The 27727-nt window shown below is 42.4% G+C and overlaps 1 protein-coding gene across 1 annotated transcript in view; it reads right to left on the bottom strand.

Moving 5' to 3' along the window:
- Window positions 1-29: 29 nt before the first annotated feature.
- The window catches only part of tdrd5 (tudor domain containing 5), a 38749-nt gene continuing 11051 nt past the window's right edge, over window positions 30-27727 (bottom strand). Inside the window, exons 5-16 of the mRNA XM_033040341.1 lie at window positions 21305-21361; window positions 20469-20622; window positions 19539-19663; window positions 17450-17646; window positions 15645-15857; window positions 14417-14483; window positions 11711-11911; window positions 9389-9541; window positions 7449-7637; window positions 6634-6754; window positions 5494-5559; window positions 30-2166 (exon numbers count right to left, since the gene is read on the bottom strand). Coding sequence (XP_032896232.1) covers window positions 1946-2166; window positions 5494-5559; window positions 6634-6754; window positions 7449-7637; window positions 9389-9541; window positions 11711-11911; window positions 14417-14483; window positions 15645-15857; window positions 17450-17646; window positions 19539-19663; window positions 20469-20622; window positions 21305-21361 — 1764 coding nt within the window. The 3' untranslated portion in view covers window positions 30-1945. The remainder of the gene's footprint in view (window positions 2167-5493; window positions 5560-6633; window positions 6755-7448; window positions 7638-9388; window positions 9542-11710; window positions 11912-14416; window positions 14484-15644; window positions 15858-17449; window positions 17647-19538; window positions 19664-20468; window positions 20623-21304; window positions 21362-27727) is intronic.

The raw sequence follows: 27727 nt of genomic DNA, 5'->3' as shown, positions 1-27727 counted from the left end.
TGGAGGTGAGATGTTGCGTCACGCCAGTGTCTTGGGCCTGTCCCACTTTGGCCGTCAGTTACGCGACAGGCCGTTGACGCGCGAAGATTTCGTTCGCTACAAAATTTTGGAGCGACGCGCGATATCGCGCATAACTACGTACCCCTCCGCGCTTCACAGTGGGACCGGTCCCGCGCGGCCAGACGATGCCCATTTGATAGAAAATGATTGAAATTAGTAATGTAATTGGATAGTCACGAGTAACAAAATTAGCCTAGCTGATGAAATACAGCTTTAAAATCATCGCTGCATCTTATTTCAAGCCTCACAACTCTCAAATTTCTATCCTTTCAATGCTCATCACCTCACACTTTTCATGCAAGAACGTTTAACAAATGATGCCAGGTTTTCCTGCAGAAATCAATCAACAATGGTCTATCAGCTCTGTCACTCTTCATAATTCTCCTGATAGTGGACTGGCAGAGAATGACTAACCCAATACAAAATGAGACATTTATAGTATTAATAAAATGAATGTTTTTGTCTTCAATTTTATACATTTTGCTGAAGTTGCAGTGAAATATCCTTTCAAAAAAATGTTAATCACACGTTACACTTTAACACTCTACAGATCCTACATACTTTCTACCATTGGAGAGGAAAAACATTCTAAAGCATATAAAATCACCAGATTTGTCGAGGTTGTGACGATTATGCATTTGTTGCAGCCCATGCGAGAGCATTCAGTCTGCATCACAGATCACTCCCATATCCACTTACGCTTAGTTGCAGCTTCACATTTAGATTTTGTGGGTCTGGCAATTCAGAAAATATTGATTTTAAATGCTGCAGAATAAAATGAGTCAGATCACGAATATCTGAATCAGCAATTTGAAATACAAGGAACCCAGTGAAAAATGGGCTTGTGGCAAGGGTCCATATCACTTACACTTGCCACATGATGGCAAAAGCTCGAGCACCAAAGCTTCAGAGGATGTTATCACCTCTTTAAGAAATATTTTCATTTATATATTTTCAAATCCTCTTTAAAACATAGAACTTTACATCTATTGAAATGTGTTCAATATTGTATTGCTGGAAACATAAAAGGTCCCATACCAGGTTTTGTAAATTCCTTTCTCAACCAACAATTGAAATGAAAAATCTGGTCACCTTTCAGCTGCTATTAATGTAATCAAAGCAATAAGCATAGAAAATGACACTTTAGCTCACTGAATCTATGCTGACCATCAAGCACACATTTACACTAATTCTATTTTATTCTCAAATTCCTCTTAATTCCCCTTAGATTCTACCATTCATCAACATACTAGGGACAATTTACAATGGCCATTAATTTAACAACTTGCTTGTCTGGGATACAGGAAGATGCCCAAAGGAAACCCATGAAATCAAACAGTGAAGTGCAGAGTCCACATAGATAGCATTCAAAGTTACAATTGAACACAGGTCACTGGAGCGGTGAGATAGTAGCTCTATGGGCTGCGCCACCATGCCACTCTGGTTACACCTCAAATTTGTGGAACTGAAGCACTTAGAATTTGAAGAAAAAAAAAGCTTTATAAATGAACATACGCATCGTCTGTGGCTCAATGGGTAGTATCAATTCACTCCAAAAATGTGGACACGAAAAATTAGGCCAACTCCCAGTGAAAGAGTCTAATATACCCACGACCACTGCGCTTCATGCAAAGAAAAGCAAAAATAATCAAGAACCTGCGTGATACTGAATCAAGACCACCAATGGCTTCCATGCAGATATCTTTGTCTGGTGAAAATAAACTTTTTGTTGACTGAGCATATGTTGCTGTCATTTACGTTCAATAGATGTCCTTTGGGGAGAAAACTAGGTTTAGGAAGACACTCTGCAGGCTGATGGTTTGCAGACAGCGTTTCTCTTTTCTCCACACCTCATGTAGTAAATTTCTTTTATATTAATTGAAGATTAGAAGTTTTTGTTCTTTACGGGCAGCCATGTTAAGCGGTGAAGAGCTCCTGCCATGCGTGCAGAAGGACCTAACGCTGCAGATGAAGAGCTGACGGCCAAGTGAAATTCCCTCTGACCTGATAACACAGGCGAGATCAGGGCAGACTTCCTCTGGACATCATTGAACAATAATCCTGTAGCAGTCTGCATGGATTCCTTTTCACAAATGTAACCAAAACCTATTTAAAAACAAATGATATTTTATTAACCGATACCTAGTATTATACAGCAACTGCTTAGCTAAAATCTCTCTCCCTTGTGTTGGGTCGTTTCTCATTCACATTGAACAAAAACAGAGGGTTAATATGTATAATTTGTCCAAGCTTTGACTGCCTATAAACCCATGATTCGATTACCTCCAGATTTGTTGTTTTAAGTTTCTAGATTTATTAATGCGTCTGCTCTTTTTCACCATAAGGAACTAATTTAAATGCATTTCTGCTTCTTGCGTACTTCCTCTTTCTCTACTCTTAGCCATTTTCTCCTTTCCCCGGGGTTGTGAGAATTCCTAGGGGGGGGGAGAGAGAGGGGGAGGGCTCACTAATAAGCCTGTGGGCGGACCAATAGTATGAGTGACATAAGGAATGTGCAGCAAGCATAATCTGTGTGGTGACATATATATAGTATCGACACACTGATCTACAAACCTGTATCCATGTTTCAGTAAATTCCGTTTTTCCACCGTTACATTAACGATTATACTGACATAAACTTTTAGTTACTCAAGCAATTTCCTGGAAAGCCAGCTTTCCTTTTTCTATCAAGATCAAAAGCAGATTTACTAATTTTCCAGTCAAGTTGTTCTTCCTTTATCCATTTAATTGTATATAGATCATGGGTATAACTGGGCTTCTTCTAATCCTACTTTGAAAGGCAATGGTAAGCATAGTTCATAAGTTATAAAGTAGAATTAGGACATTCGGCCCATCGAATCTACCCATTCAATCATGGCTGATCTCTGCAATAACCCTCGACACCCATTCCAATCCAATCTCTACCTTAAAAATATCTACTAACTTGGCCTCCACAGCGCTTTTGTGGCAATGAGTTCCACAGATTAACTACCCTCTGAGTAAAGAAGTTCCTCTTCATCTCCTTTCTAAAAGAGCACCCTTTAATTCTGAGGCTATGACCTCTGGTCCTAAACTCTCCCACCAGTGGAAACACCCTTTCCACTTCCACTCTATCTATGCCATTCATTATTCTGTAAGTTTCAATGAGGACTGTCCCCCCACACCCTCAACCTGCTAAACTCCAGCAAGTAGAGGCCCAGTGCTGTCAAACGCTCATCATATGCTAACCCACTCATTCTTGGAATCATTCTTCTAAACTTCCTCTGGACTCTCTCCAGAGCCAGCACATCCTTCCTCAGATATGGGGCCCAAATTTGCAAGCAGATACTAATTACCGCTGCAATGCTTTCACATTTACATATCCCCTATTTGATAACATTTAACCTGAGCACAATACAGCAACAGTTCAGCATCAGCACAAAATATAGACACAAGATGCTGGAGTAACTCAGCAAGTCAGGCAGCATCTCTGGAGAAAATGGATTCCGGGTTTGCAGTCTCCTTACTTTGGTGGCCGCTGCAAGCGCGTCTGAGAGGTTGTTTTTTACCCGGCACCAACTTCTGGGGACCATCTTGGTCTTATTTCCTTTTTCTTATGAAGTGGGTGTCTGTTCATTCGTTGTTAGTTCCAGTTTGATTTTCTTTACTGGTCCAGGAACATTGTGAGAATGTCTATTGTCAGCCATGTTGTAAAGCAAGAGACATACTAAGCAAATGTCTTGAATCGGCTGATTCTGAGATATTTCATAAGACCATCAATCTCTTTAGCCCACTATCCTCTGGCTCCTATAACAAAGCCAAAGTATTTGAAGAGCGGTCTCGATCCGAAACATCACCCATTCCTTCTCTCCAGAGATACTGCCTGTCCCGCTGAGTTACTCCAGCTTTTTGGGTCAATCTAAAGTATTTGACGTCTTACCAGTTTGATTTAACTCTGACTTGTTCTGTCAGGTGTCTATATCCCGGAATTTTCTCTTTCCAGCATTTGGTGAGAGACTGTTCTTTATTCTCAAACCTGATTGTTACGTCAACCATGGCCACCTTCATTTCCTTAACAAATATTAAGCTGTGCTTCCAAAGTGCTCCATCATCAGATCGTAAATGAGGTCCCACAATGGACCAACCATATTTGTCACATTTTCTTTCAGGCATTCCACGATTTTATTGTGCCTTTTGATTCTAGTGTTTTTGACGAATGGTCTGAAGAAGGGTCCCTACCCGAAACATCGCCTATCCACTTTCTCCAGAGCTGCTGCCTCACCCGCTAAGTTACTCTAGCATTTTGTGTCTAACTTTGGTATAAACCAGCATCTGCAGTTCCTTTGGTAGACACAAAATGTTGGAGTAACTCGGCGGGACAAGCGGCATCTCTGGAGAGAAGGAATGGGTGACATTTCGGGTTGAGATCCTTCTTCAGTTCCTTTTCAATAGACAATAAACAATAGACAATAGGTGCAGGAGTAGGCCATTCGGCCCTTCCAGCTAGCATCGCCATTCAATGCGATCATGGCTGATCATCCACAATCAGTACCCCATCCTTACATCATCTCAAAATGAGCTACAGTAGTCCTCACTTTCCATGAATTCATAGACATAAATAAATAACATCTATCAATTGTTCTAACCTGCCCAAATTATGGCTGTTATGACTTTCCATCAAGTTCCCAGTCAGGTCAACAGAGGGAAAAACGCATATAATGTGATGTGTTCTCTTTGACCTCCCATTTGAAGTATTGTGAACAGTTTTGGGCCCCATCTCAGAGGAATAATGTGCTGGCATTGGAGGGGATGTTTACGAGAATGATCCCGAGAATGATTAGGCTAACATATGATGAGCGTTTGAAGGCACTGGGCATATACTCACTGGAGTTTAGAAGGATGATCTCATTGAAACTTACTGAATAGTGAAATGACTGATAAAAGTGAATGTGGAGAGGATGTTTCCACTAGTGGGAGATTCTAGGACCAGCGACCATGGGCTCAGAATAAAAGGACGCACCATTAGAAAGGAGATGGGAAGGAATTAATTTTGTCAGGAGGTGGTGAATCTGTGGAATTCATTGCCACATAAAGCTGTGGAGGCAGACAATGCCGACAATGGGTATTTTTAAGGCGGAGATTGACAGATTCTTGATTAGTAAGGGTGTCAGAGGTTGTGGGATGAAGGCAGGAGAATGGGGTTGAGAGGGAAAGATAGATGATGAATGAATGGCGGAGTAGACTTGATAGAATGAATGGCCTAATTCTGCTCCTAGAACTTATGAACCATCAAATAGTTCATTCAGAAGCGGGATTTACCTGGAATGGAATGCACTCTTAGTCAGAGAATAGTGGACTAAGGATACTAACGAAGAATTAGATTGAATGATGTAATGCAAGGCATTAATGCAGTCAGATTTTTAAAAAAGGGGTTTCAACACTTCTAATGCTTACCTTCCTCAGTGTCTGTTTTTATGCAGGGCTGAACCTCCCCTGACTTGAAAGATTCATCTGCAATATCTATATTCAATGATGAATGTACAATAAGCTAAGACAATTAAGAATACAAACTCATAATATCTAAGTGATCTGCAATTTAAAAAATATCTTATCTACTAGAGCTTACAAACAACATCCTTCCTTTTGAGGCATAGTTAACTGAACCCAAAGACTAACTATATTTACAGCAAGTAGGCAAGTTAATGTACAATTTGGATAGATCTGCCAGATTTCTCATTAACATTACTATATTGACATTTGCTTTATATTGTAATGCTTTATAACATAATTGAAACTATGAAAACAGTGGCATCAACATTTAATTTTAAAGTAGCGAGTAGCACCAAATCCTCCGTGTATAATGTATAATGAGCAGAGAGAAGAGGGCCTCTGCAGCTGATGGTATAGTGCTTGTTTTTGGTTCAATAGGATGAGCTTGCTCCCTCTCCAGATTTGTGGGTTGTCAGATGGCCTCCTGCTGCTCAAAGTATAGAATGAACATTGTTGACAATGTTCATTGAGCACATGGAAGCCCTACAAAATGCAATAAGAGCACACCAGCTCACCAACTACCCATTCACAGACCTGTAGGCACCATCTGTGGAGGAGTCTGCTGTTCCCACATTGTTCTCATCAGTCGCCTCAGAACCCATAAATCTGGAGAGGAAGCAAATTCATCCTTGACAGATCAGTATGGGACAGAGAGTTCAAATGGTTAGCAACCAGGAACTCCGGTTCTGACCAGTTATGACGGCCAGAGCGCAAGTGCTCGGCGAAGCGGTCGATGAGTCCGTAGCATTGACAACAAATTTCTTTCCGCAGATGCTACCGAACCCGCTGAGATCTTCCAGCACTTTGTTTTTTTGCTGAAGATTCCAACATCCACATTTTATTAGGTCTTATATGCTATTCTAATTTAGCTCTCTCATGTTTTTTTATCCAGTTATTTTTTTAAACAGCTCATTCAAGTCACATAATTATTGTTAAAAAAAATCAAAAAAATCCATGTACTCCCATCTAATTGAGGCATATGTATAGTTCAGAAAATGTTAACCTTTCTATCCTCCAACTTCAAAAATACAGGGTTATACTAACCTCGATGGGCGTGCACATTTTGAACCTCAACACAGGGTTGTTCTGCGGATTGCTTGGAGTCAATTAATGAGATGTAAAAATCATCTTGTGACTTTAACTTTGCATCTGAACTCTGGTCTTGCTGCAAATACATGCACAGTAAATGAAAGGTAAACACAAAAACAATCTAGTTCAAACAGTCGTGTGAATTGAAATACACTGGCTTACTCAATGTTTATAGAACGATTAAGTTCAGCCTAGATTAAGTCGTTTGAGGCTTGGGCAAGATGGTTAGTATGCCCAGCATTTCCTGCACAATCAAGTCGACAGAAGTGGCAGCAATGCTGAGAAAATCAGGCACCAATTGGGATTGTTAAAACTATCTGAGCAAGCACCAAAGATAATTTCCACTGACACAAAACATTATTTTATTTTAAATGGCAATTTTTCCAAACTGTTTATAGTTACATGTATCGCTTGTAAAACCTTGCAGGGCACATGGAGTGCTTTGTGGCAGAACGAGATAGTACTTACGCCAATTATTCAGTGAAAGGTACAGAGACAACTGCTAACAATAGACAATAGATGCAGGAGTAGGCCATTTGGTCCTTCGAGCCAACACCGCCATTCAATGGGATCATGGCTGATCAACCCCAATCAGTACCCCGTTCTTGCCTTCTCCCCATATCCCCTGACTCTGCTATTTTTAAGAGCCCTATCTAGATCTCTCTTGAAAGCATCCAGAGAACCTGCCTCCACCGCCCTCCGAGGCAGAGATCCGCCCTCTAACAGAACCAATTACTAATTTTTTACTGAAGAATTCTGAGAACACTTACTTGTTTTTCTTTTTCCCATTGTTTTTTCTTCTTTGTCTCATCAGGCATTGAAGGTTCATTGCATTCAACTTCCTCAGCTGATTCCAGTGCAGGTGTTGTCAATGTTTTGGGAAAATTTCCAACTGTCGGTACAAAGCAGTCAGGATATGGTTCCTGATGTGGTAAATCATATGCTTGCAATTCAAAATCCTGTAAAGGAATTGGAACATATCAATTTCTTTCAACTAATTATTAAAGTTTTCGGGGGTCGCTGGTTGCTGCAAGTGACATTTATTCATTGAACTTGGGCAGAATGACTAGTTTCACAAAATATAGCGTCAAATGTTCAAGTCGGAGTGAAGGCTTGATCCATTATTACCATACAAAGATCAGTTGCAACAGAGAACCTGTTATTCTCATCACATGGGAACCGTTTACCTGTCTTTAAATTGTACTGGAACAAAGGCATTACATTACCTCCACATATTTAATGATTAAGAATAATTATCAATGATGTCCAATACATCCCACTCCGAACCTTGATGTATAAAAATATTCTAGCCTCACGTCTTCAAGTCACCAGTTAGAAATATGTATCTTCCCAAATAAATGCATAGACGACCACTGCATTACCACAGTGGAGGGGGTCAGGGATAAAGAGTGTTGCATTCCTAGAACATAGTACATTGCGAGGATTTTTCAATACATAAAGTCGTGTCATCTGCGCAGGCATCAACAATTGCAAGCTGGAAAAAGTTGTTTTTCCCCTCCACTTCTTTTCAGATAAACCTACTCTTTCTACCAAAAGCAACTTGGCAACATCCCCCATTGAATATTGTGAAAATATTCAATCCCTGCAAGAATTACACTTCTGCTCTTCCTAATTAGAGATGGATTAGGTCCCGGCTCAGTGTAGTTCTTCACTCTTATGGTCAATATAATAATACTAAACCCTTTCCATCTCAATCCCTCCCCATTTCCTCATTCAACCTTCTGTTCCAATGTAAGCACACATTATTATATCTTCATTTTATCCCCTCCTCCTGCTTTATTATGCTCATCATATTCTCTATTGTAAAGATTATCCTTCTGCCTCTTTCCTCATTTTTCAGATTTTGTTCATTGAATGTAATCTGATTTGCTCAACCCGAATGCTGCATGCAGCCTGGACTAACCTGCATAATAGAGGATATGATAGTTACCGTATTTCCCGGCAATGAGGACGCTATTTTTGACCCTAAAATAAGGCCCGAAAAATGGAGGCTGAAGCAGGTGTGTCAAACTCATCTTACCTCATTTTAGATCACGGGCAAAATGCGACTTCATGCCCGCTCTGGCATCAGGGAAATCATCCTACGGATTGGTTGCAGCCGCGAGTTTGACACCCCTGGCCTATAGGAAGCGTTTCAGTACAAAACGCCAATCCAATCAGAAGCGACATGTATTCGCGCGGGGATTTTCGCCATTTCAAACACCTGGTCTAGTAGGAGCTGTGTAAATTCTGTTTAAGTTGTTTAACACTGTAAATTGTCGAACAGCAGTGATGAGCCTGATGAATTACCAGTATTTTGCTTTGAAGATTGGGTTGACAGTAGTGAATTTATCAGATTTGAAGAATGCTTTCCGTTTTTGTAATCTCTGTAATCTTTGTTCCGTGCACAATTAAATGTTATTTTATTCCGAATACTGTTTTTTTTAATTACCACACCGGTGTATACATTATCTGTGTTTTGCACTGGTAATGGCCGCCACCACACCAAATGACTGCCACCCCACGAATGGAAATAGCTGCCACCACGGCGAATGTCTGTTTTTTATTTTTCAAAATTTTGCGACTTAAAATGGGGGGGGGGGTCTTCAACGCAGGTGTGTCTTCATTGCCGGGAATTACGGTACTTTAAAACATACAGAAACTAAATTATTCATTACATTCCGTTGATATATAAACACAAATGTCTTACCTGTTTATTGTTCCCACTTGCTGAGATGTCAAAATGTTTGTGGCCTTCTGCTATGGAGCGTTCAGGTTTGCTTTCAAGTAGTGTTGTTGTAGATTCCATTTCTAATGGCAACTTTTTCAAATACCTGGCAGTTGGATTAAATCGCCCAAATCCCTAAAGACAGAATCAGAAAGAACCAAAACCAGAAGATTAAAAATAGTTTAGTTACCTGAGGCAGTAGACACTGCAGATGCCGGTTTACAGAAAGATGCTGGCAATGAGTCAGGCAACATCTCTGGAGAACATGGATAAATGCATCAGTCTGAAGAAGGACCCCAATCCAAATGTTGTCTTTCAATGTTCTCAAGAGACGCTGCCTGACCCTCTGAGTAACTGCGGCACTGCGTCTGTTTCCCCCACCCCACAGTTACTGGAGTTGGATCATGCCGGCAACTCACTCACCGCTGCCGCGTCGCTCCGGGCGCGGAGCCACCGCATTGTGGCCGGGGAGGGAAGTAGCTCGGGTGGCTGCGAGCGGCCGCCGGGACCGGATAGCGGAACCGGCCGCTATTTCAGAGCCTTCTGCCGGCCCGCTCACCTCTGGCAGTGCTCTCTGTCTGAACACCGCTCTCCTGCCGCAAATCCTTAAATTCCGACTGCCGCCGGGGAGGGAAGTAGCTCGGGTGGCCGCCGGGACCGGACAGTGAGGGGACCAGCTCAAGAGCAAAGATCATAGAGCGGAGCGGGTCAGCAGGCAATGGATAACAGGACAGAGGGGGGTGGAGCTTACTCCTGTGTCAGTGCGATCAAGGGACCAATTGAGGTTATTCACGCTGACACAGGAGTAAGCTCCATGATCTCCATGAGTTGCTGGCATGATCCCCAACCTCCTCCTTCTCAACGCTCCTGCCCGTCCTAACCCGGGCTAGCCTCCCCACATGCTGTGAAAGGAACTCTTCCCCCCCAATTGGTCCCTTGAACTAGTATCGTCATTCAATAAGATCACAACCGATTCAACTTGTCCCAGTGTGCTCCCGTTTTTCCCACCATCTCTCCACCTGTCGTCACCCTCCACCCCCCACCCATTCAGAATGGAGGAGATCGGGAAGCCTTGGGCAAATTGAATTGTTACTTTCTTTATTTTTATTTTTTTGAGCGTGAGAAGTTCTATGTCCTGCCAGCTTTCCCCCCCAAAATTTAGCAATTCAAAACGGGGGTGCATCTTCGACGCAGGTGGGTCTTCAATGCCGGGAAATACGGTATATATCCTGCACCTAATCAGTTTGTGAGCTGACTTTCCCATTTTTTCCCACTATTATAAAAAATAGCATCTGGCCAAAGGTCCAATTTAAAAAGTCATGTGGGATTACAAATGCCGTGTAGAACCGAGTACTTTAAAGAAGTATTCTTTACATAGGTATTGTACTTCCGGTGGCGCTGGTGCCAGCAGCCTCCACCTTCAGCCGGGTATCTTTTTGTTTTTTTGTTTTTTTAGTTATGTTGATGTGTGTTTTTTATGATTTTTTTAATGTCTTTATGTGGGGGAAGAGGGTACGGTAAGGGGGATACCGTCCTTCAGTCGCTTCCTGGAGAGGACGCGACTATTATTCGAGTCGCGTCCTCGCCCCCCCAGCGGCCTACCTGGATTGGCGCGGCCTTTCCTGCCGGGATCGACCAGAGCTCCAGCAGCGGCGGGACAGCGCTGAAACATCGCGGGGCTGGCGATGCCTTACCGGGGGTCGCCGTCTGGAGCCCGGAGTGCTGGACCTGCTGCACCGACATCATGGAGCTGCGGTTTGCGGAGCTCCCAACGCGGGCAGCGCTGACCAACAACGCGGAGTCCTGCGACTCTGCCCGGCTCGGCCTGCGGACTCGGGAGCTGCGGACTCCGGCTGCGGGAGGCGGCTGATCTGGAGGTCCGGACCGCTGAGGAGGATGTTCACCGTCGGGGATCGGCGTCGGCGTTCCACTAGCCCGGCGTGAGGGCCTGAACATCGGGCCACCCGGTGCGGCGACTGCGGGTGCTCGGAAGGCCCCGACCACGGATGAACATCTGGGAAGATCGGAGGGGAGGCTGGCTGGACAATGGTGCCTTCCTCACCTTGGTGCCACTGTGTTATGTTGTGTCGTGGACTTTCTGTGTTTGTGCTTTTTTTTCAATTCTATTTTATTTTTTAATATGTTTTATTATTTATTATTTATTTATTTTTATGCTACTGACTGTAAAGGGAAATTCATTTCGTTGTCTCTAATTAAGACAATGACAATAAATTTGAATACAATACAATACAATACAAGATGAATTACAATACCAATTAATCTACATAATTAATCTGACTGTACCTTAGTGATGTTGTTTGTATGGCAAGGCACAGCATGGCCAGCTTTTGTAAGAACATCATTAATATAAATATCTTCATCTGTGGACGTATCACAAAGGAAAAGGTGCAGTACATCATCAACGTATCCACAAATCAAGGCCACCAGTGGTTGTTTCCCACAAAATCTCAGGAACTGACTTTTTGCAGCTGTGCTCCAATCATCCTACCAAAGAAATTCTAATGGTTAGGTATTGAATTTGAAGAGGCATCATGCCGAACAGCATGAATCTGCAGGTCAAAATATTGAGATTCATTGAAATGAGGTTATTTTTGCTTAATTCATGACAACAACATATTTGTTTAACACTACCAAAGTAACTAAATGTTGCAAAACATTGAATACAGATGTTATTCAATGAAATGTTTATAAAGTTTGACACTAAATCAGAAAAAAACATATCAGGACAGATAATGAAAGGCTTGGTCAAAGACATTTGTAAAAATAATCTCCTTAAAATAAAGCAGAAGTCGAAAAATGTGGGGCATAATGCCAGTCAAATCACTAGCAGTGGCTCCAATGGTGGCATTTAATTAGAGAGAGATGAAGAAATCCAGAAGGGTTATTGGCTGAAAGAAGTTTGTAGAGGTGGGAAATGCAGGGAAATAATTGTACTGTTATTTAACTGTAAAATAACAGAAGATACATCAATTATGTAAAAATAAATAACTTTAGAACACCTGGTTGCACTTGGGTCCTCGAGCAGAATGTGATCCCACCTTCCAAATCTTCTTTACGTGAATAGTCCACAACAGGAATGAAAGCTACCACACGTCATAAGTCACTTCAAAGTTCACTGTCACTGGCCACATCTTTCCATCTCCTCCCTTTTCTGCTTCTCGCAGAAACTGTTCCCTCCGTAACTCCCGGGTCAATTCGTTCCTTCCAACCCAAACCACCCCCTGCCGGGTACTTTCCCTTGCAACTGCAGGAAATGTTACATTTGTCGCTTTACCTCCCCCCTCGACTCCATCCAAGGACCCAAGCAGTCTTTCCAGGTGAGGCAGAGGTTCACCTGCACCTCCTCCAACCTCATCTGCTGCATCCGCTGTTCCAGGTGTCAACTTCTCTGCATCGGCGAGACCTAGCGCAGGCTCAGTGATCACTTCGCCCAACACCTCCGCTCAGTTTGCACTAACCAACCTGATCTCCCGGTGGCTCAGCACTTCAACTCCCCCTCCCATTCCAAATCTGACCTTTCTGTCCTGGGCCTCCTCCATTGCCAGTGAGGCCTAGCTCAAATTGGAAGAACAGCACCTCATATTTCGCTTAGGTAGTTTACACCCCAGCGGTATGAACATTGACTTCTCTAATTTCAGATATCTTTGCTTTTTCCCTCCTTCCCAGCTCTCCCACAAACCACCTCTTCCTTTCTTTTTCCCACCGTCCCACCCCCGACATTAGTCCGAAGGGTCTCGACCCGAAACGTCACCTATTCCTTGTCTCCATAGATGCTACCTCACTCGCTGAGTTCCTCCAGCATTTTTGTCTACCCTCAAGGTTTCAAGTTCAGTTTATTGTCACATGTACCAATTAAGGTACAGTGAAATAAAAATTACCATACAGCCATACTAAAAAAAGCAACAAGACACACAACTACATAAAAGTAATCATAGGTTGGTGACCTGTTCTCTGGAGCTCCCGCAACAGCTTCGTCCGCTGGATTGGAGAGTGGCAGCTTCGACCGCCCCGGGCCGTGGAGTTTGAACCGGCCCGTTCGCGGATCTCGGATTCAGCCGCGTGACTTACTTGCCATCACCCAGCGGGGTCACAACATCGGAAGCCTGGATCGCCTCAACGCAGAGGGAGAACAAGGAGGGAAGAGACAAGGACTTTAAGACTTTTGCCTTCCATCACAATGAGGAGGGCCTGGTAGACTCACTGTTGTGGATGTTAAATCTGTGTTTATTGTGTGTTTTGTTATTTTATTCTATGTTATGACTGCAAGGCACGAAATTTCGTTCAGACTGAAAAGTCTGAATGACAATAAAGGATACTTTACTTTACTATACTATAAACATGCACCACAGCGGATTCCCTACGTTCCTCACTGTGATGGAAGGCAATAAGGTCCAATCTCTTTCCTCTTTATTCTCCCGCGGTCGGGGCAGTCGAGCCATCCGCAGTCGGGGCGATTGAAGCTCCCGCAGCCGGAGATGGAAACTCCCGCGTCGGGGCGGTCGAGACTCCCGCGTCGGGGCGATCAAAACTCCCGCGGCTTGGAGTCCCCGATGTCAGTCTCAAACCAGAGACTGCGGGCTCCGCAATGTTAAAGCCCCGCATGCTCCCACGGTTGGAGTCCCGAAGACGACTCCCGACAGGATCGCGAAATCCGTGATGGTAAGTCCGCAGGCTCCTGCAATGGAGCTCCCGGTCGATCTCTAGCAAAGGCCGCCAACTCCACGATGTTAGGCCGCAGTGCAGACGGAGATACGATATGAAAAAAAAAAATTTGCATCTCCCTCAAGGTAAGGGATCAGAAAACGTTTCTCCCAACTCCCCCCCCCACATAAAACAAGCTAAAGAACACTAAAAAACTTACATTTAACACATACAAAATAGCTACAAAGAAGGAAAGGGTGTTGGCGAGGCAGCCATTGCTGGTGATTCAAGTGCATTTCAAATTTTTAGATAAATGCAAAAATGAGATAGATCACATCTCTGTCCTACCTCAACTGGTTGTAGCCACATAAGGGTTGAGGGAATTCCTTGGGCAGGAAGCTTTGAATAACAACATCTAAGAAAGATTATAATGCCGTGTTACAATTGGGAATAGGAGGTTCTGTTAATCTTTACAACACATAACACTTTCCAAAACGCAAGTAAAATTCAAATACCTATTATACGTGTATACATATGCACCGGTAAGATGTGATTACAAATGTTAGATGATCCATTTTATAAATAATTCATAAAAGTAAATGTCCAAAAAGGTTATTTTAGTTAATTGTAGCAAGATGTTATCGTGCACCCGGTTCAAAATAAAAAGCTACACACAATACCACAACCCTCATCTTTTATTTATATCCCAAAGCTTCCTTCACATAGTAGTTTACATTTTTGTTTTCACTTTTTTAAATTGTTACTAGACCAAGTGCAGACCCGTTGCGAGGGGAGGGGGCGGCCTGAGGCGTCACACACACACTAACCAACCTCTCACAAACACACACTAACCACCCCTCACACACACACACTAACCACCCCCATTGATATTATATTAAGAAGGGAGAGAGGAGAGGGGTAGGGCCGCCCAGCAGCCATCGGCCTCAGAGTGAGCCTCAGCTCCATGGCCTTGCATCCTCGGCGCTTCAGACCCCGAGTACGGGGAGGGGAGCGAGCCTGCAGGCCGCCAGCGAGGACGGCGAAAAGCAGAGTGTGGACCAGCCGATCTGTGGCTTCGGCCAGTGTGACAGAGCCGGGCCGGGGGGGGGGGGAAGTGGAGGAGAGCCGGGCGGCAGCAGCCATTATGGCCGCGCGGGGCACGCAATGAGAAGGTGGCCAGCGGGAGGCGAAAAAATGACTGAGTGGGGAAGGGGGGGGGCTGAAGGATTTTATTAAAAATGGGTAGAGAAAAATGACTAAATTTAATGAGTGGAATAGTAAAAATCTCGGCGTTTTTGCGTCTGGTTTTCGCGGAGTAACGAATCAAAGGCAAAATCAAAATGACATACACCCACACACACAGAGTTTTAAAAGTATATAGATTGTCCTATTAGCCTAAAGTGCACAATATTAAGTAGGTTGTGATTGAACAATTTATTCTTTCAGGACATTCAATAAATAATTCATTTATATATGCCATGTTCTTTGAAGTATCCAAATAAACACACTCTTAAAAAATGTAGATTAAACAAATCAGATTAACAAACACCAGCAGCATCTGAAAAATGAATCTTACTTGAGGAATCTCAGTCCAGATCTTTCTACGAGAGAAATATCACCAAAGTCCACATAGTACACCTCCACCTGTTTCTCATCTAGCACCTGATGGATAATGACACGGTACCACCATACATCATCAGGATTCCGCACACAACACACTTGTCCTGGCTGAATAAATGAATCTGGCATCACATAGCGTCCCGAAACCTCCTCAAACGAATAGCATCGTCTGAAAAGTAAACACATTTAACCAAGAGGAATGTTTATTTTGTCACTCGGTCAGTCTTGCCTGTAGCAAAGAGCTGTGCTTTGTTTGTAAATGATTATTAAGGCCTTCTTACATAAAGTTTAAACAGCATTAAAAAAGGATTGAATCTATTCCGCTATATGGATATAATAGTTGAGTTCTTGACACACCTCCTGTGGGTAACAAAGGAAGGAAATGCTTGGAAACTATTGCATTAAATGTAAAGAAACATTCTAACCCATTTACTTATTTTCCACACCCCAGCGGTATGAAAAATAACTTATCCAATTTCAGGTAGTCCTTGTTTTCTCCCTCCTTCTCCTCCCCTTCCTAGCTCTCCCACAGCCTATTGTCTCCGCCTCTTCCTTTCTTCTTCCTGCCCCCCCCCCCCTCCCCTCCTCCATCAGTCTGAAGAAGGGTCTCGACCTGAAACGTCACCAATAGGGGGCGCCGTCCTGTGTATGGCTGCCTAGCCAGCAGCTGTCCGTCTTTTTCACTCTTTTTTTTTATTTTTTTTTAGTGAGTTTTAGTGTTTTGTTTTTAGGAGGTCTAGAATTTTTTTATGTGGGGGAAAACTTCTTTCTAGGGTCCCTACCTGGTCGGAGAGGCAGCTTTTCTCCGGGCTGCACCGTCGACCCGTCCTCGCGGTCTAACAGCGGGCCTGGAGCGGCGTTTTCCTGTCGGGGACCACCCAGAACCTCGGCTTCGGCGGCGGCACAGCGCTGGAGCGCTATCGCGGAGCGGGCGATGCCCTGCCCGGGTCGCCGCGCTGGAGCTCCAGTGAGCTAAAGAACCGCCGAGAAAAAACATCGCGGAGCTGCGGGACTGGAGCGGCCAGCCGCGGCGCCAAACTTTACACCGGGAGCCTGGGATCTCGCGACGAGATCGCCAGTGGAAATGCTCCAACCGGTGCGGCCTTGTTGGCTTCGGAAGCCGCGGCCGTTCCAGGTGTCCCAAGCCGCTGAGAGGACTCTCCCGACGCCGGAGCACCATCAACTGGCTAGAACGGCCTGGAACATCGGGCCTCCGTAGAGGCAACTGTGGAGGCCTCAATAGGCCCAACTATGGGTGAACTGGGGATGGGGACTGGACATTGTGCCTTCCCTCATAATGGAAACCATTGTGGGGGGATGTTTTTATGTTAAAGATCTTTATTATTGTTATGTTTTAGCTGAAAGGACGCTGGCGCTGTTTGTTCGCCGCTTCTCCGTCTGCTATTGCCTCTTGTGTTCTTGTTTGTGGTCTGTTTTTGTTTTTAGTTTGCCTTGCCTTGTAAAGCGACTTTGAGTCCTTGAAAAGCGCTATATAAATTCAATTTATTATTATTATTATTCCTTCGTTCCATAGATGTTGCCTCACCCGCTGAGTTTTTCCAGCATTTTTGTCTACCTTCTACTTATTATTCATTACGAAGCACAATTCACACATGGCATCAGAAAGGTAATGATTGACCTTTTCAACAAAGTAGGAATTATGGTTGCCATTTCTTTAAAAAATTCTTACATTTAAATGTCCCACTTTTTGGTGGAAAGAAAAAGAAAAAGATGAAAATAATGAGGCAAAAAGTAATTTACCTTATCTCAATCATCAGATCTTCAAGCGTCACAGTCCATTCTCCATAGGAACGGACATAAAATTGACTGGGTGAAGTCACACTTTCAACAAACACACATGTAAAGGAGTTTTCCTCCAGCTCTGGTAGCTTGTAGAGAATTCCATCCTGTACAGCATCTGGTGGAATTTCAAATTCTGATGAACAAGTCTCTTTGAGCTGTGAAAAGGATGACAAACTGAGTAAACCGACCTATTTTCTCATTTAACACCTTTATACATTTCCCTTATAAATATTGGAAGAATTCCACCTCATCTCCACAAATGTCCTTAATTTAATTACCAACTCTAATAGCAGCTTCTTAAGAAGATACACAAACATGTCCCATTTTCCCTTTTCCTAGAACAATAAGAACTTCCCCCAATTTTTTCAGAAGAGAATCTAAAATTCTACTTAGTTACTGGGCTTTCCGATTTGAAGTTCAACATGTATATTACTTACTTGAAGCTATTGTTTTTGTGCCAAAGCTTCCAATGCAACTAAGATTTGATCATTAATTGTTTTTTTCCTAGAATTATTGGATCAAATGTTGTAACAACTACAATAACCAAGACTAGTAGATCAAATTTATTTGGAGTACCGTTAACAAATCCAATAATTTTACCACTTCCCAGATAATGGACTGGGAAATAGCGCAGTAATACATACTATTAAGATTCAGATACTTAAGTTGTTGGTCAAAAACTGTTAATAATATTCTAATTATTTTGGATTCAGGGACCTCCCACTAAAAGCAAACAACTTGCACTAAGTACAATAAATCTTCCGCAAGCTCTATTAATGGCATCTCTTAGTTGGATACATTACAGCCACCTGAAATAGTTTAAATACGCAGTTCAGCAGCTGATCCATCAATCTATAAATGTTTTTGGCATGGAATTTCCTGCACAATGCAGTTGAGGTCCAAAGCAGTAACATGCATAATTCTAATTTTTACAAAAGCTAGATCTTTTACTATTGTCCAAATGCAACCATGCTCCTAATAGTGCGTTCTTAATTTGCAGATCTCTTTGTCCTGGTTTTCTGTAATTGTTCATACACACAATTTAGTTTGTTGTAACCTGAATTTCAGAAACCCCAAGGCACCGAAAGCAGGAGCAGATGCTGCTCCTTGAGGTATTAAAGCCATTCATAACCCATTTGTGCAGAATTCGAGAGAAATAACAATTTGCATTTACAAAATCAGATTGGCTTTATAACAGTGGACAAGGGACAGGAGGCCTTATGAGTGAAGCGCTGCAAGTTGAAACAACACTACAGAGGCCATTACAAAAGAACATCCAAATGACAGTGTACATTCTTGATGTCCTCAATTCAGAATGGAGATCCAGAGCATTCCATATACAGATTATATCATGCTTGCTGTTTGAAGGCTTAAGCTCAGGAGGTTGACAGCAGCTATTGGGATCTGACCAGCTGCCCTGTTCTCAGTCCCAAATATGGCTGGGATGATGTTGAATGTCAGACAAGCATGGCCAAAACAAGAAATTCAGAACTACAGGGTATCACTTCCTTCAGCATGTCATCGAAACGCCACACAGCCCTAATAAGGTTGTCCATTACTTTGCCAACTCCAATCTCTCTTCTAAGATATTTTCTAGGTATCTTAATTCAGCATCCAACTACACTGATGATTAGAGACACCAAATCCACAAAAAGTTCCATTGTCAATTCTCACATCCCTTTAATGCTTTCTGAACCAACACCCCTTCAGGCCTGCAGCTGGAAAGTCATTCTCCATTGATGCAGCAATCAAGCCAACATCACACACTCTAGCATCTCCCATGCCCTCTTCATAAGAGTGGTAGGAAACTGGAGCACCTGGGGGAAACCCACAGTCAGAGGAGAAGGTAAAACTTCACGCAAACAGTACCAGAGGTCAACAATGATCGTGCATTTGTGGCACTGAGCAGTAGTTCTACCAGCTATGCCGTAGACTAATTTCAGATTGTAACTCAGTCAAATTTTAGGCATTAAAGTAATAACAGAACAGTTGGAATCGAGAAATATTTAGTTCGGAGAAAATGTTTTAAATGGAAAATACTTTTTACCTTTTCCAACCTAATTGTTTTAATATCAATGTCCTTCTCAGGCTCCATACTTTCTTCAATAATGGGCTTTTTCCAATCTGCACACGGCAATTCATTGGTTTTGTTGAACTGTGATTCCTCTTGGTCTAGAGAAAAAAAGTTAAATTTGACTACACAAAAATGAAGCTTTAGGAAAAACTAGAGAACACCAATTACAAATTAGATCCAATTACAATGGTGGCAGTTTACCATTACTAAGTTTGCCAAAGACATAGATAAATTGAACACTATAATAGCTGGCAATCCCAGTTCTATTGGAAGCATAAATAGAGATTCCAAAGTGCTCCTGGTAAGATGAATAAATAGCAGTATAGGGAAGCAACACTGCTAATAGTAAATCTTGGGGGGGGAGGGGGACAGGATAGAAATTTGGCGGAGAAGGCAATTACAGGGATGACGAGAAGACAGCAATTTTTTTTAAACTGAGCAATCAGCCGGATAAATTGTAAGTGCATTGTGGACCTGTTCACCTCTGCTCATTCACATTATGCTTGAATCCTCATTAGAATTAGAAACATGTCCCAGGTTTAATTAATTTTAGAACCATACAATGGATGAAAATACTTTCTTTATTAACATTGTTATGGGGAGATACTGATTAAAACTTTAGTTCTTTTCATAGGTATGAAGAGAAATAGAAATCCGATGGGCAGTCGATGTTGTAAAGTTTTATCAAATTAACACCCACCTTTATAGTCTAGGGTCACTGAAGGACCTCTAAAATGCATGCGTTAAAGGAAGTGTACATAAAAATGGGGAAAGGTTTATTAAAAAAGTAAGAAACAGGTGCTTATAGGAACATTAAAATAAAATGATTGATTTAGGATTCCCGAGGGAAGTTGCAAGGTTTACTTATTTTCAAAGATTAACAGTGTGTGGTTAGCCCTTTACTTTGAAGTGAACTGGAATGCCTGTTGTCAAAGACTCGCCAGTCGTGATTTATGGAGTCACGTTCCACATAGAAGATGTCGTTTAAGGCGCCAACAAGTTCAGTCACATTATAGAAACCCAGTTCCTTTAAGGGAAGGTCCATTCCAAAAATATTCTGAAAGTCAGGAATAAAACATTTCAGATTAAAATATTCACTACATATGTAAATATTAAACCTGCCATCTTTGGTGCTTCTTTCCAACCAACAGCTAATGATAAAAATTAATATGAAAATAATCTTTCTCTGCTTATACAATTCTAGAATATTCCCTTAAAAAAAATTAGCAAATGCACATATGCAGGTTCTGTCTTTAGAAAAGTCTTATTGGAATATGACCATTAGTAGATACCTTTATTCCTGGTTCAAACCTATCAGAAATAAATTGTATTCCTCAGAGTGAAGCTATAAGAGGCAGACTTAAGTCTTTTGGGTGCCACTTAAAAACAAAATCGGAAAATACTTTATACAAATTGTATCTGTCATCAACAATGAGTTAAAATCCATTACAAAAATGTTAACGATAGAAAGCATCGATGTAAATAGATCTATATGGCTAAAAGGGCACATTCCAGAAATGGCAGTGGAAAATAGCTCTTCAGATTTGTGAAGAAATTTGATATAACCCTGCAAGTATACTTAAGTCAAGTGTAGAGTCCGTCAGTCTTGGACAAACCACTCTTTCACTTGAATAACATTTTAAAGATTCTGTTAACATGTTTCAACCAAGGAACAGACAAATCCCTTATGATCAATTTATTTGTTTTGTGGACATACATGGATACCTATATGGAGCTACCTTGTATTCCAGGGGAAGCTGGGATGCCAGTAATCCACCAGGTCTTTGTGCTACAGTCTGCAGACGGAAAATATTGATTAAAAGGTTAATCATTTTTTTAAATTTTCTTAGGTCAAAACTAAATGAATAAAATAATTTGCAGCTAGGCCTGCTGTTCAATAAGAATGGAATAGCATTCAAACAACATTAACCGAATCAATCTAATGAAAAACTGAAGGAAATATGCACAGTGGAACAAAGTAGATGACTAGGAAATCTTTGATCAGCATCCACTGTAAATCTTTCATTATAATTACTTTTCTGCACCAGAATCTTTTGAAATGCACTACATATTACAGACAAAATTAAGCAAGAGACAAAAATTAACCAATTTATAACTCCAGACTTCATAATTATGAGACACAAAATTATACACATCACTAACAAATCTTGCTAATTTTCCACTGAGCGACTATCATTTTTCGCTGGTCAAATTGTAGTTAGTCTGCGCCATATATCAAACACTATCATTAGTTTCAGGAAATCATCTTTGAAGGCTGGGCACACATTTCCACAATGGTATCTTCCAGAGATTAAGGGAGTAGGCCAATCATTCCACTTTAATTGCAGTGCCATTTTCATTGGTTTGTGACTGCTGCATTCAAAGACTGCATCGCATAATATTCTAAGGAGTACTTTGTCACAACTTCTCATCAGAAATTATCCAGTAAGAACAATAAATCCAGTTAATCACTAAACAGAATAGGAAAATAATTCTCAATTTAGCTTGCTGAAATTTAAAAGTTGAACATACTATGAACTCTCTAAATTCTACACCAGTTTTATTACCAGCTGACTGATCACATTTAACCTCAATCATTTCCTCTGGGCAATCCACTCCAATATTTGCAGCTGCTGTGCAATAACTTAACTTCCAATTTCTCTCGTGTGCATCAACCAGTGTCTTATAACCAAGAAATTTGATACTACGATGAAGAGTATTCACTCTTTAACATTCTTAAATATGTCAATTAATAGTTATTTCTTCTTAAGGGCAAACAAACTCAGCTTCAGTATTCTTTCTCTATTCTTCAAATTCCCCGAGCAGCCATTTCAGAAATACACCGATGGTACCTCAAGTGAGACCAATATGGGTTCAATACACATTCCACACTTTATGTTCCATTCCATCATATTACTGAACCCAGCATTTATTAGTGAAAATTTGAATTATTGGGCTTTTGTTAAAAGTTTAACATGCTCAAGTTTGCCAATTGAAAGAGGTTTTATTTTTGCACAAATCCAAGTCGATAGCCTCTCATGATAGGACAACTATCTCATCCCAGGCATTAGCCTTGGTCTGCCTCTCATGCTCCTATATCCTTATTTAGGAAGTGATCCAAACTGTGTAAAGTATGCCAGCCGTCATCAACATCCTGTTCAACTTCTTCTTCTTGCGTATGGCGTGCACAGCCTAAAGTTGTAGGTCAGCTTGTTCTATTTTATCTTTTTGTTTGTGCACGTCAGGTTGATTGCATTAGTCGAAACAGGGTGGACCACATACAAGTTGCAATCTCCCACCTCCCTGTGTAACAAAATGTTCCTAATTTTAAGCTCCAACATCTTTGCTATAAAGGCCAAAATGTTGTTTACGTTCCTAACCTCTTGTTAAATATGCCTACTAACATTTTGTGATTCATGCATTTTAACACCTAGATCCCTCTAGCCTTTATTCATTTGTGGTCTTTCTCCATTTAGATAACAGTCCGCCTTTTGAATTTTTCTTACCAAGGTATATGACCTCACTCTTCTCCAAATAAAAGTCCATTTGCCAGGTGTTACAGTTGAAACTGGGTTGTAACATGCAAATTAAGTGCACCATGTAGTTAAGTCATGCGATTTAGAACATGTGAACAGTTGCAGAATGAGAAGCCTGTAGATGCCATTTTTATTAGTTGGAAAATTAAAAGAGAATTACAGCACAAAGTGCTGCCTCCATTCCTTATCTTGAAGATTGGGTGGGAGATAGCAACCTTCACGTGATCCACCCTGTTTCGACTAATGCAATCAACCCGACGTGCACAAACAAGATCAAGTTGACCTACAACTTTAGGCTGTGCATGCCATACGCAAGAAGAAGAAGATCTTGAAGATAGACTTCAAGGAAACACAAAACATAATATTTGCATGTTATAACCCAGTTTCAATTGTAACAATATAACATCAGGTTTTCATATTATCACTCAATCTGCATGATCTTATAGCATCATAATGCCCTCATTACAACTTGTTCTTCCACTTATGTTCATATCATCAACAGACTTGGCAACCTCACAATTTGTTCTCTCCTCCAGCTCCTCCAACAAGCGAGGACCAAGAAGCAGTCCCTAGTTTATTTCACACAGGAAAGTACTAATTTGTTCGAGTTTTGTTTTCAGTGCAATTCCAGTTTCCAATCCATGCTAACACCCCCTTTATTATCTTGGGCTCTTGTAAACCTAACATTAAATTTAACTTTAATGAAAAAAAATGTAATTTTTGAAGAAAGATCTTCATCAAATTTAGAACATTCCACCAAGGAACAATGTGAAGAACTTTTAATGCATAATTTACTCAAGAAACAAGGTGGCATCTTGAAAAATGGAGGAGAAAGATAAGCCGTAAACAAAGTCTCTTTGGTGAAAATTAAATATTTTCAGCAAGAAGAACGTCACTATCTACGTCAAGGAGACAGAACAGATGATACAAGGATAAAATTGAAAGTAACATATCTGGAAGACTTATTTTGCAAGAGTTGTTTTTGGCAACTTTGAAAATAACCTTTCTTCAACATCTTTCCAGTGAGCAGTAAATGAAAGCCAATCTATCACACATTCTGTGCGTGGTTTCTGAAGTGGTATAACTGCAATTTTTATTTTTACTTTGCCATGTAGGATTTTACATCTTGACTCCATTTTGATACACTTTATATTGTAAAACACAAGTGAATAATCCCTACATTAAAAAAAGCTCAAACCCAACAAAGGTCTCATCAGCCCAGCACCCCCAACAACAGAGTTCAATCTGAGGGAGCCGAGTCTGAAGGAGGTTGAAGAGGTCATCAAACGGCACGCTCAGCCTCTGCTCCAGGCCCTAGTAGCGTACCATACATAGTGTACAAGCACTGCCCAGAGCTCCTTCGACACCTATGGTAGATCTTGAAGGTGGTATGACGAAGGGAGAGAGTTGCTGACCAGTGGAGGCGCGCTGAGGGAGTTTGGATCCCGAAAGAGAAAAACTCAAAGAACATCAATCAGTTTCGGTCAATCTCGCTGCTGAGCGTCGAAGGGAAGGTGTTTTTCAGCATTGTCTCCGGAAGATTAACCGAGTTTCTCCTCAAAAACAGCTACATCGACCTCTCAGTGCAGAAGGGTGGGATTCCAGGAGATCTCGGCTGCTTGTAGTTACGCAGCTCATTAGAGAAGCCCATGAAAACAGAGGCAACCTAGTTGTTCTGTGATTGGACCTCGCCATTGCCTATGGGTCCATACCGCACAAACTGGTTGAGCTTGCACCACACCAACACCATGTTCCCAGCAAGATCAAGGTCCTGATCCTGGATTATTACCATAATTTCAGGCTGAGGGCGACCTCTGGGCCAGAAACATCAGACTGACATCAGCTTGGAAAAGGAATAATAACGGGCTACACCATTTCTGATATTCTTTTTGCTCTTGCCATGAACATGATGGCCAAGGCAGCCGAGGTGGATTGCAGAGGCCCCCTAACTAAGTCTGGTGTACGACAGCCCCGAATAAGAGCTTTTATGGACAACCTTACCATCACCACAACATCAGTCCCAGGAAGTAGGTGGATCCTACAAGGTCTTGAGAAACTGGGTAAGGATGAGTTTCAAGCCAACAAAGTCAAGGTCCATGGTGCTGAAGAAGGGGAAGGTGACTGACAGATTCCACTTCTTACTATCCGGAACTGCCATTCCCTCCATCACTGAGCAACCTGTCAAGGGTTTGGGGAAGGTTTTTGACGCAACTCTGACTCTGCCGCCATTCAAAAGTCCATCAAAGACCTTGAAGCCTGGCTCACCTAAGTCGACAAGTCAGATCTGCCTGGCAGATTCAAGGCCTGGATCTATCAGCATTCCATCCTGCCCCGAGTCCTGTGGCCTCTGCTGGTTTACGCTGTTCCATTGACCACAGTTGAGTCCCTCGAAAGGAAGATCAGCGGCTTTCTCCACAGGTGGTTTGGCCTTCCCTGCAGCCTCAACAGTGCTGCACTGTATAGGACCAGTAACATCTTGCAGCTCCCATTCAGTGGCCCCATGGAAGAGTTTATGGTGGCGCGAACAAGAGAAGCTCTGCAGTGCAGGGACTCCAGGGACCAGAAGGTGTCATCAGTTGGCATCGAGGTGAGAACAGGGAGGAAATGGAGGGCGGAGAAAGCAGTGGAGGTGGCAGAGCCACGCCTAAGGCAAAAGGCATTGGTGGGAATCATGGCAACTGGCAGAACAGGTTTGGGATACTTCCCCAAGACACCGGTTGGCAAGGCCCAGGGCAAGGAAAGACAGGAAGAGGTCCGAGCAGGTGTGGAGGAAGAGCGTGTGAGCAGGGCAGTGGGGCTCAGGGAGCGTGGACAAGGTGGGAGAGCATACCGCAGCGCAGGATTACCTGGTCAAACATCATGCAGGCAGATCTCCAACGCGTCCGGTTCCTTGTCCAAGCTGTCTACCAAGCCTAGCAAACCTCCACGTCTGGGGCAAGAGCGAGACACCTTCCTGCCCACTTTGCTCTGGAAGAGGATCATTAGAACATCTCCTCAGCAGCTGCCCAAAGTCCCTTGGGGAAGGACGCTATCAGTGGCGCCATGACCAGGTGCTCAAGGTGGTTGCTGAGAGCACAGCCACTGCCATCGGTAACAGCAAACACCATCATGCCCCAAAAAAATCAATCACTTTTGTTAAAGCTGGAGAGAAGCCTCGACCACAACCAAAAACAAGGACGGGCCTCCTCTACACAGCCACTGACTGGCAGCTGCACGTCGAACTGGGCAAACAGCTGAAATTTCCACAGCACATCACAGCAACATCACTCCGGCCAAACATGATCATCACCTCCGAAGTGACAAAACAGCTGATCATTCTGGAGCTGACAGTGCCCTGGGAAGAGCGTATTGAAGAAGCTAACGAGAAGAAACGCGCAAAGTACCAGGAACTGGTGGAGATGTGCCAGGACAGAGGCTGGAAGACATACAATTAGCCCATAGAGGTAGGCTATAGAGGCTTTGCAGGATGCTCACTCTGCAAAGTTCTCAACCAGTTGGGCATTACGGGGCTGGTAAAGAAGAGGGCCATTCAATCCGCAAGCGAAGCCGCAGAGAAAGCCACTAGGTGGTTTTGGATTAAGAGGGCTGATCCGTGGACGGTTGCTGCTGGGACGCAAGTCGGGGCTTGATCACCTCCGGCTGGGTCGCCTGGGCTAGGTGACTGATGTTGTGAAAAAGTTATTCAATTCCTCTGCTATTTCTTGATTTCCCGTTATCACTTTACCTGCATCATTCTCCAGCGGCCCAACGTCCACTCTTGCCTCTTTTTTTACTCTTCATATATCCGTAGAAACTCTTGCTATTCTCTTTTATATAATTGGCTAGCTTACATTCGGACTTCATCTTTTCTCTCCGTATTGTCCTTTCAGTTACCTTTTGTTGTTCTTTAAAAATATCCCAATCCCCTGCTTCCCACTGATCTTTGCAATGCTATATGCCTTCTCGTTTGCTTTTATGTTGTCCTTGACCTCCCTTGTCAGCCATGGTCGTCTTATTCTCCCTCTGAAATTTTTCTTCCTCTTTGGAATGAAATGATCCTGCACCTTCTGAGTTATTCACAGACATTCCTGCCATTGCTGCTCTCTCATCATTCCTACTAAAGCCCCTTTTCAATCAATCTTTGCCAGCTCTTCCCTCCGGTCTTAGTAGTCCCCTTTGCTCAGCTGCAATACCGACATATCCGATTTCACCTTCTTAACAACTTCTGGGAGTCTTTGGTCCATGATCATGCAAAATAGAAGAAGGGCATCCAGGATTATACGAAAACTTTTGGAAGCAAAAGGAAGCCCAGTGAAAAACAACAGATAGGACAGCTTCCACATTGATCACCTCCTGTCCCAAATGTGGCAGATTCTTTTCATAACATTTATGAATATATTATCTATTAGCGTGGCACAGTGAGATGTAATTCTGCTAGGTCTTGTGACTTTTTGGATACAAGCTCATGCTATACATTGCATTAATAAACTCTTCTGTCATTTTATGCTTATTTGGATTTAACAGATCTATGTTGAAATCCTCACAGATTAACATAACCTTTTGAATTGTTTTATCAAATAATTCTTCCATCCAATCCTTAAATATTAGATGAATAATCAGCACCACAATGTTTGGAACATTGGCCTG

Source organism: Amblyraja radiata, chromosome 22, assembly GCF_010909765.2.
Source record: "Amblyraja radiata isolate CabotCenter1 chromosome 22, sAmbRad1.1.pri, whole genome shotgun sequence".
NCBI classification, from domain to species: Eukaryota; Metazoa; Chordata; class Chondrichthyes; order Rajiformes; family Rajidae; genus Amblyraja; species Amblyraja radiata.
The sequence above is the reverse complement of the archived record's forward strand: the minus strand, read 5'-3'. Positions and strand labels throughout refer to the sequence as shown.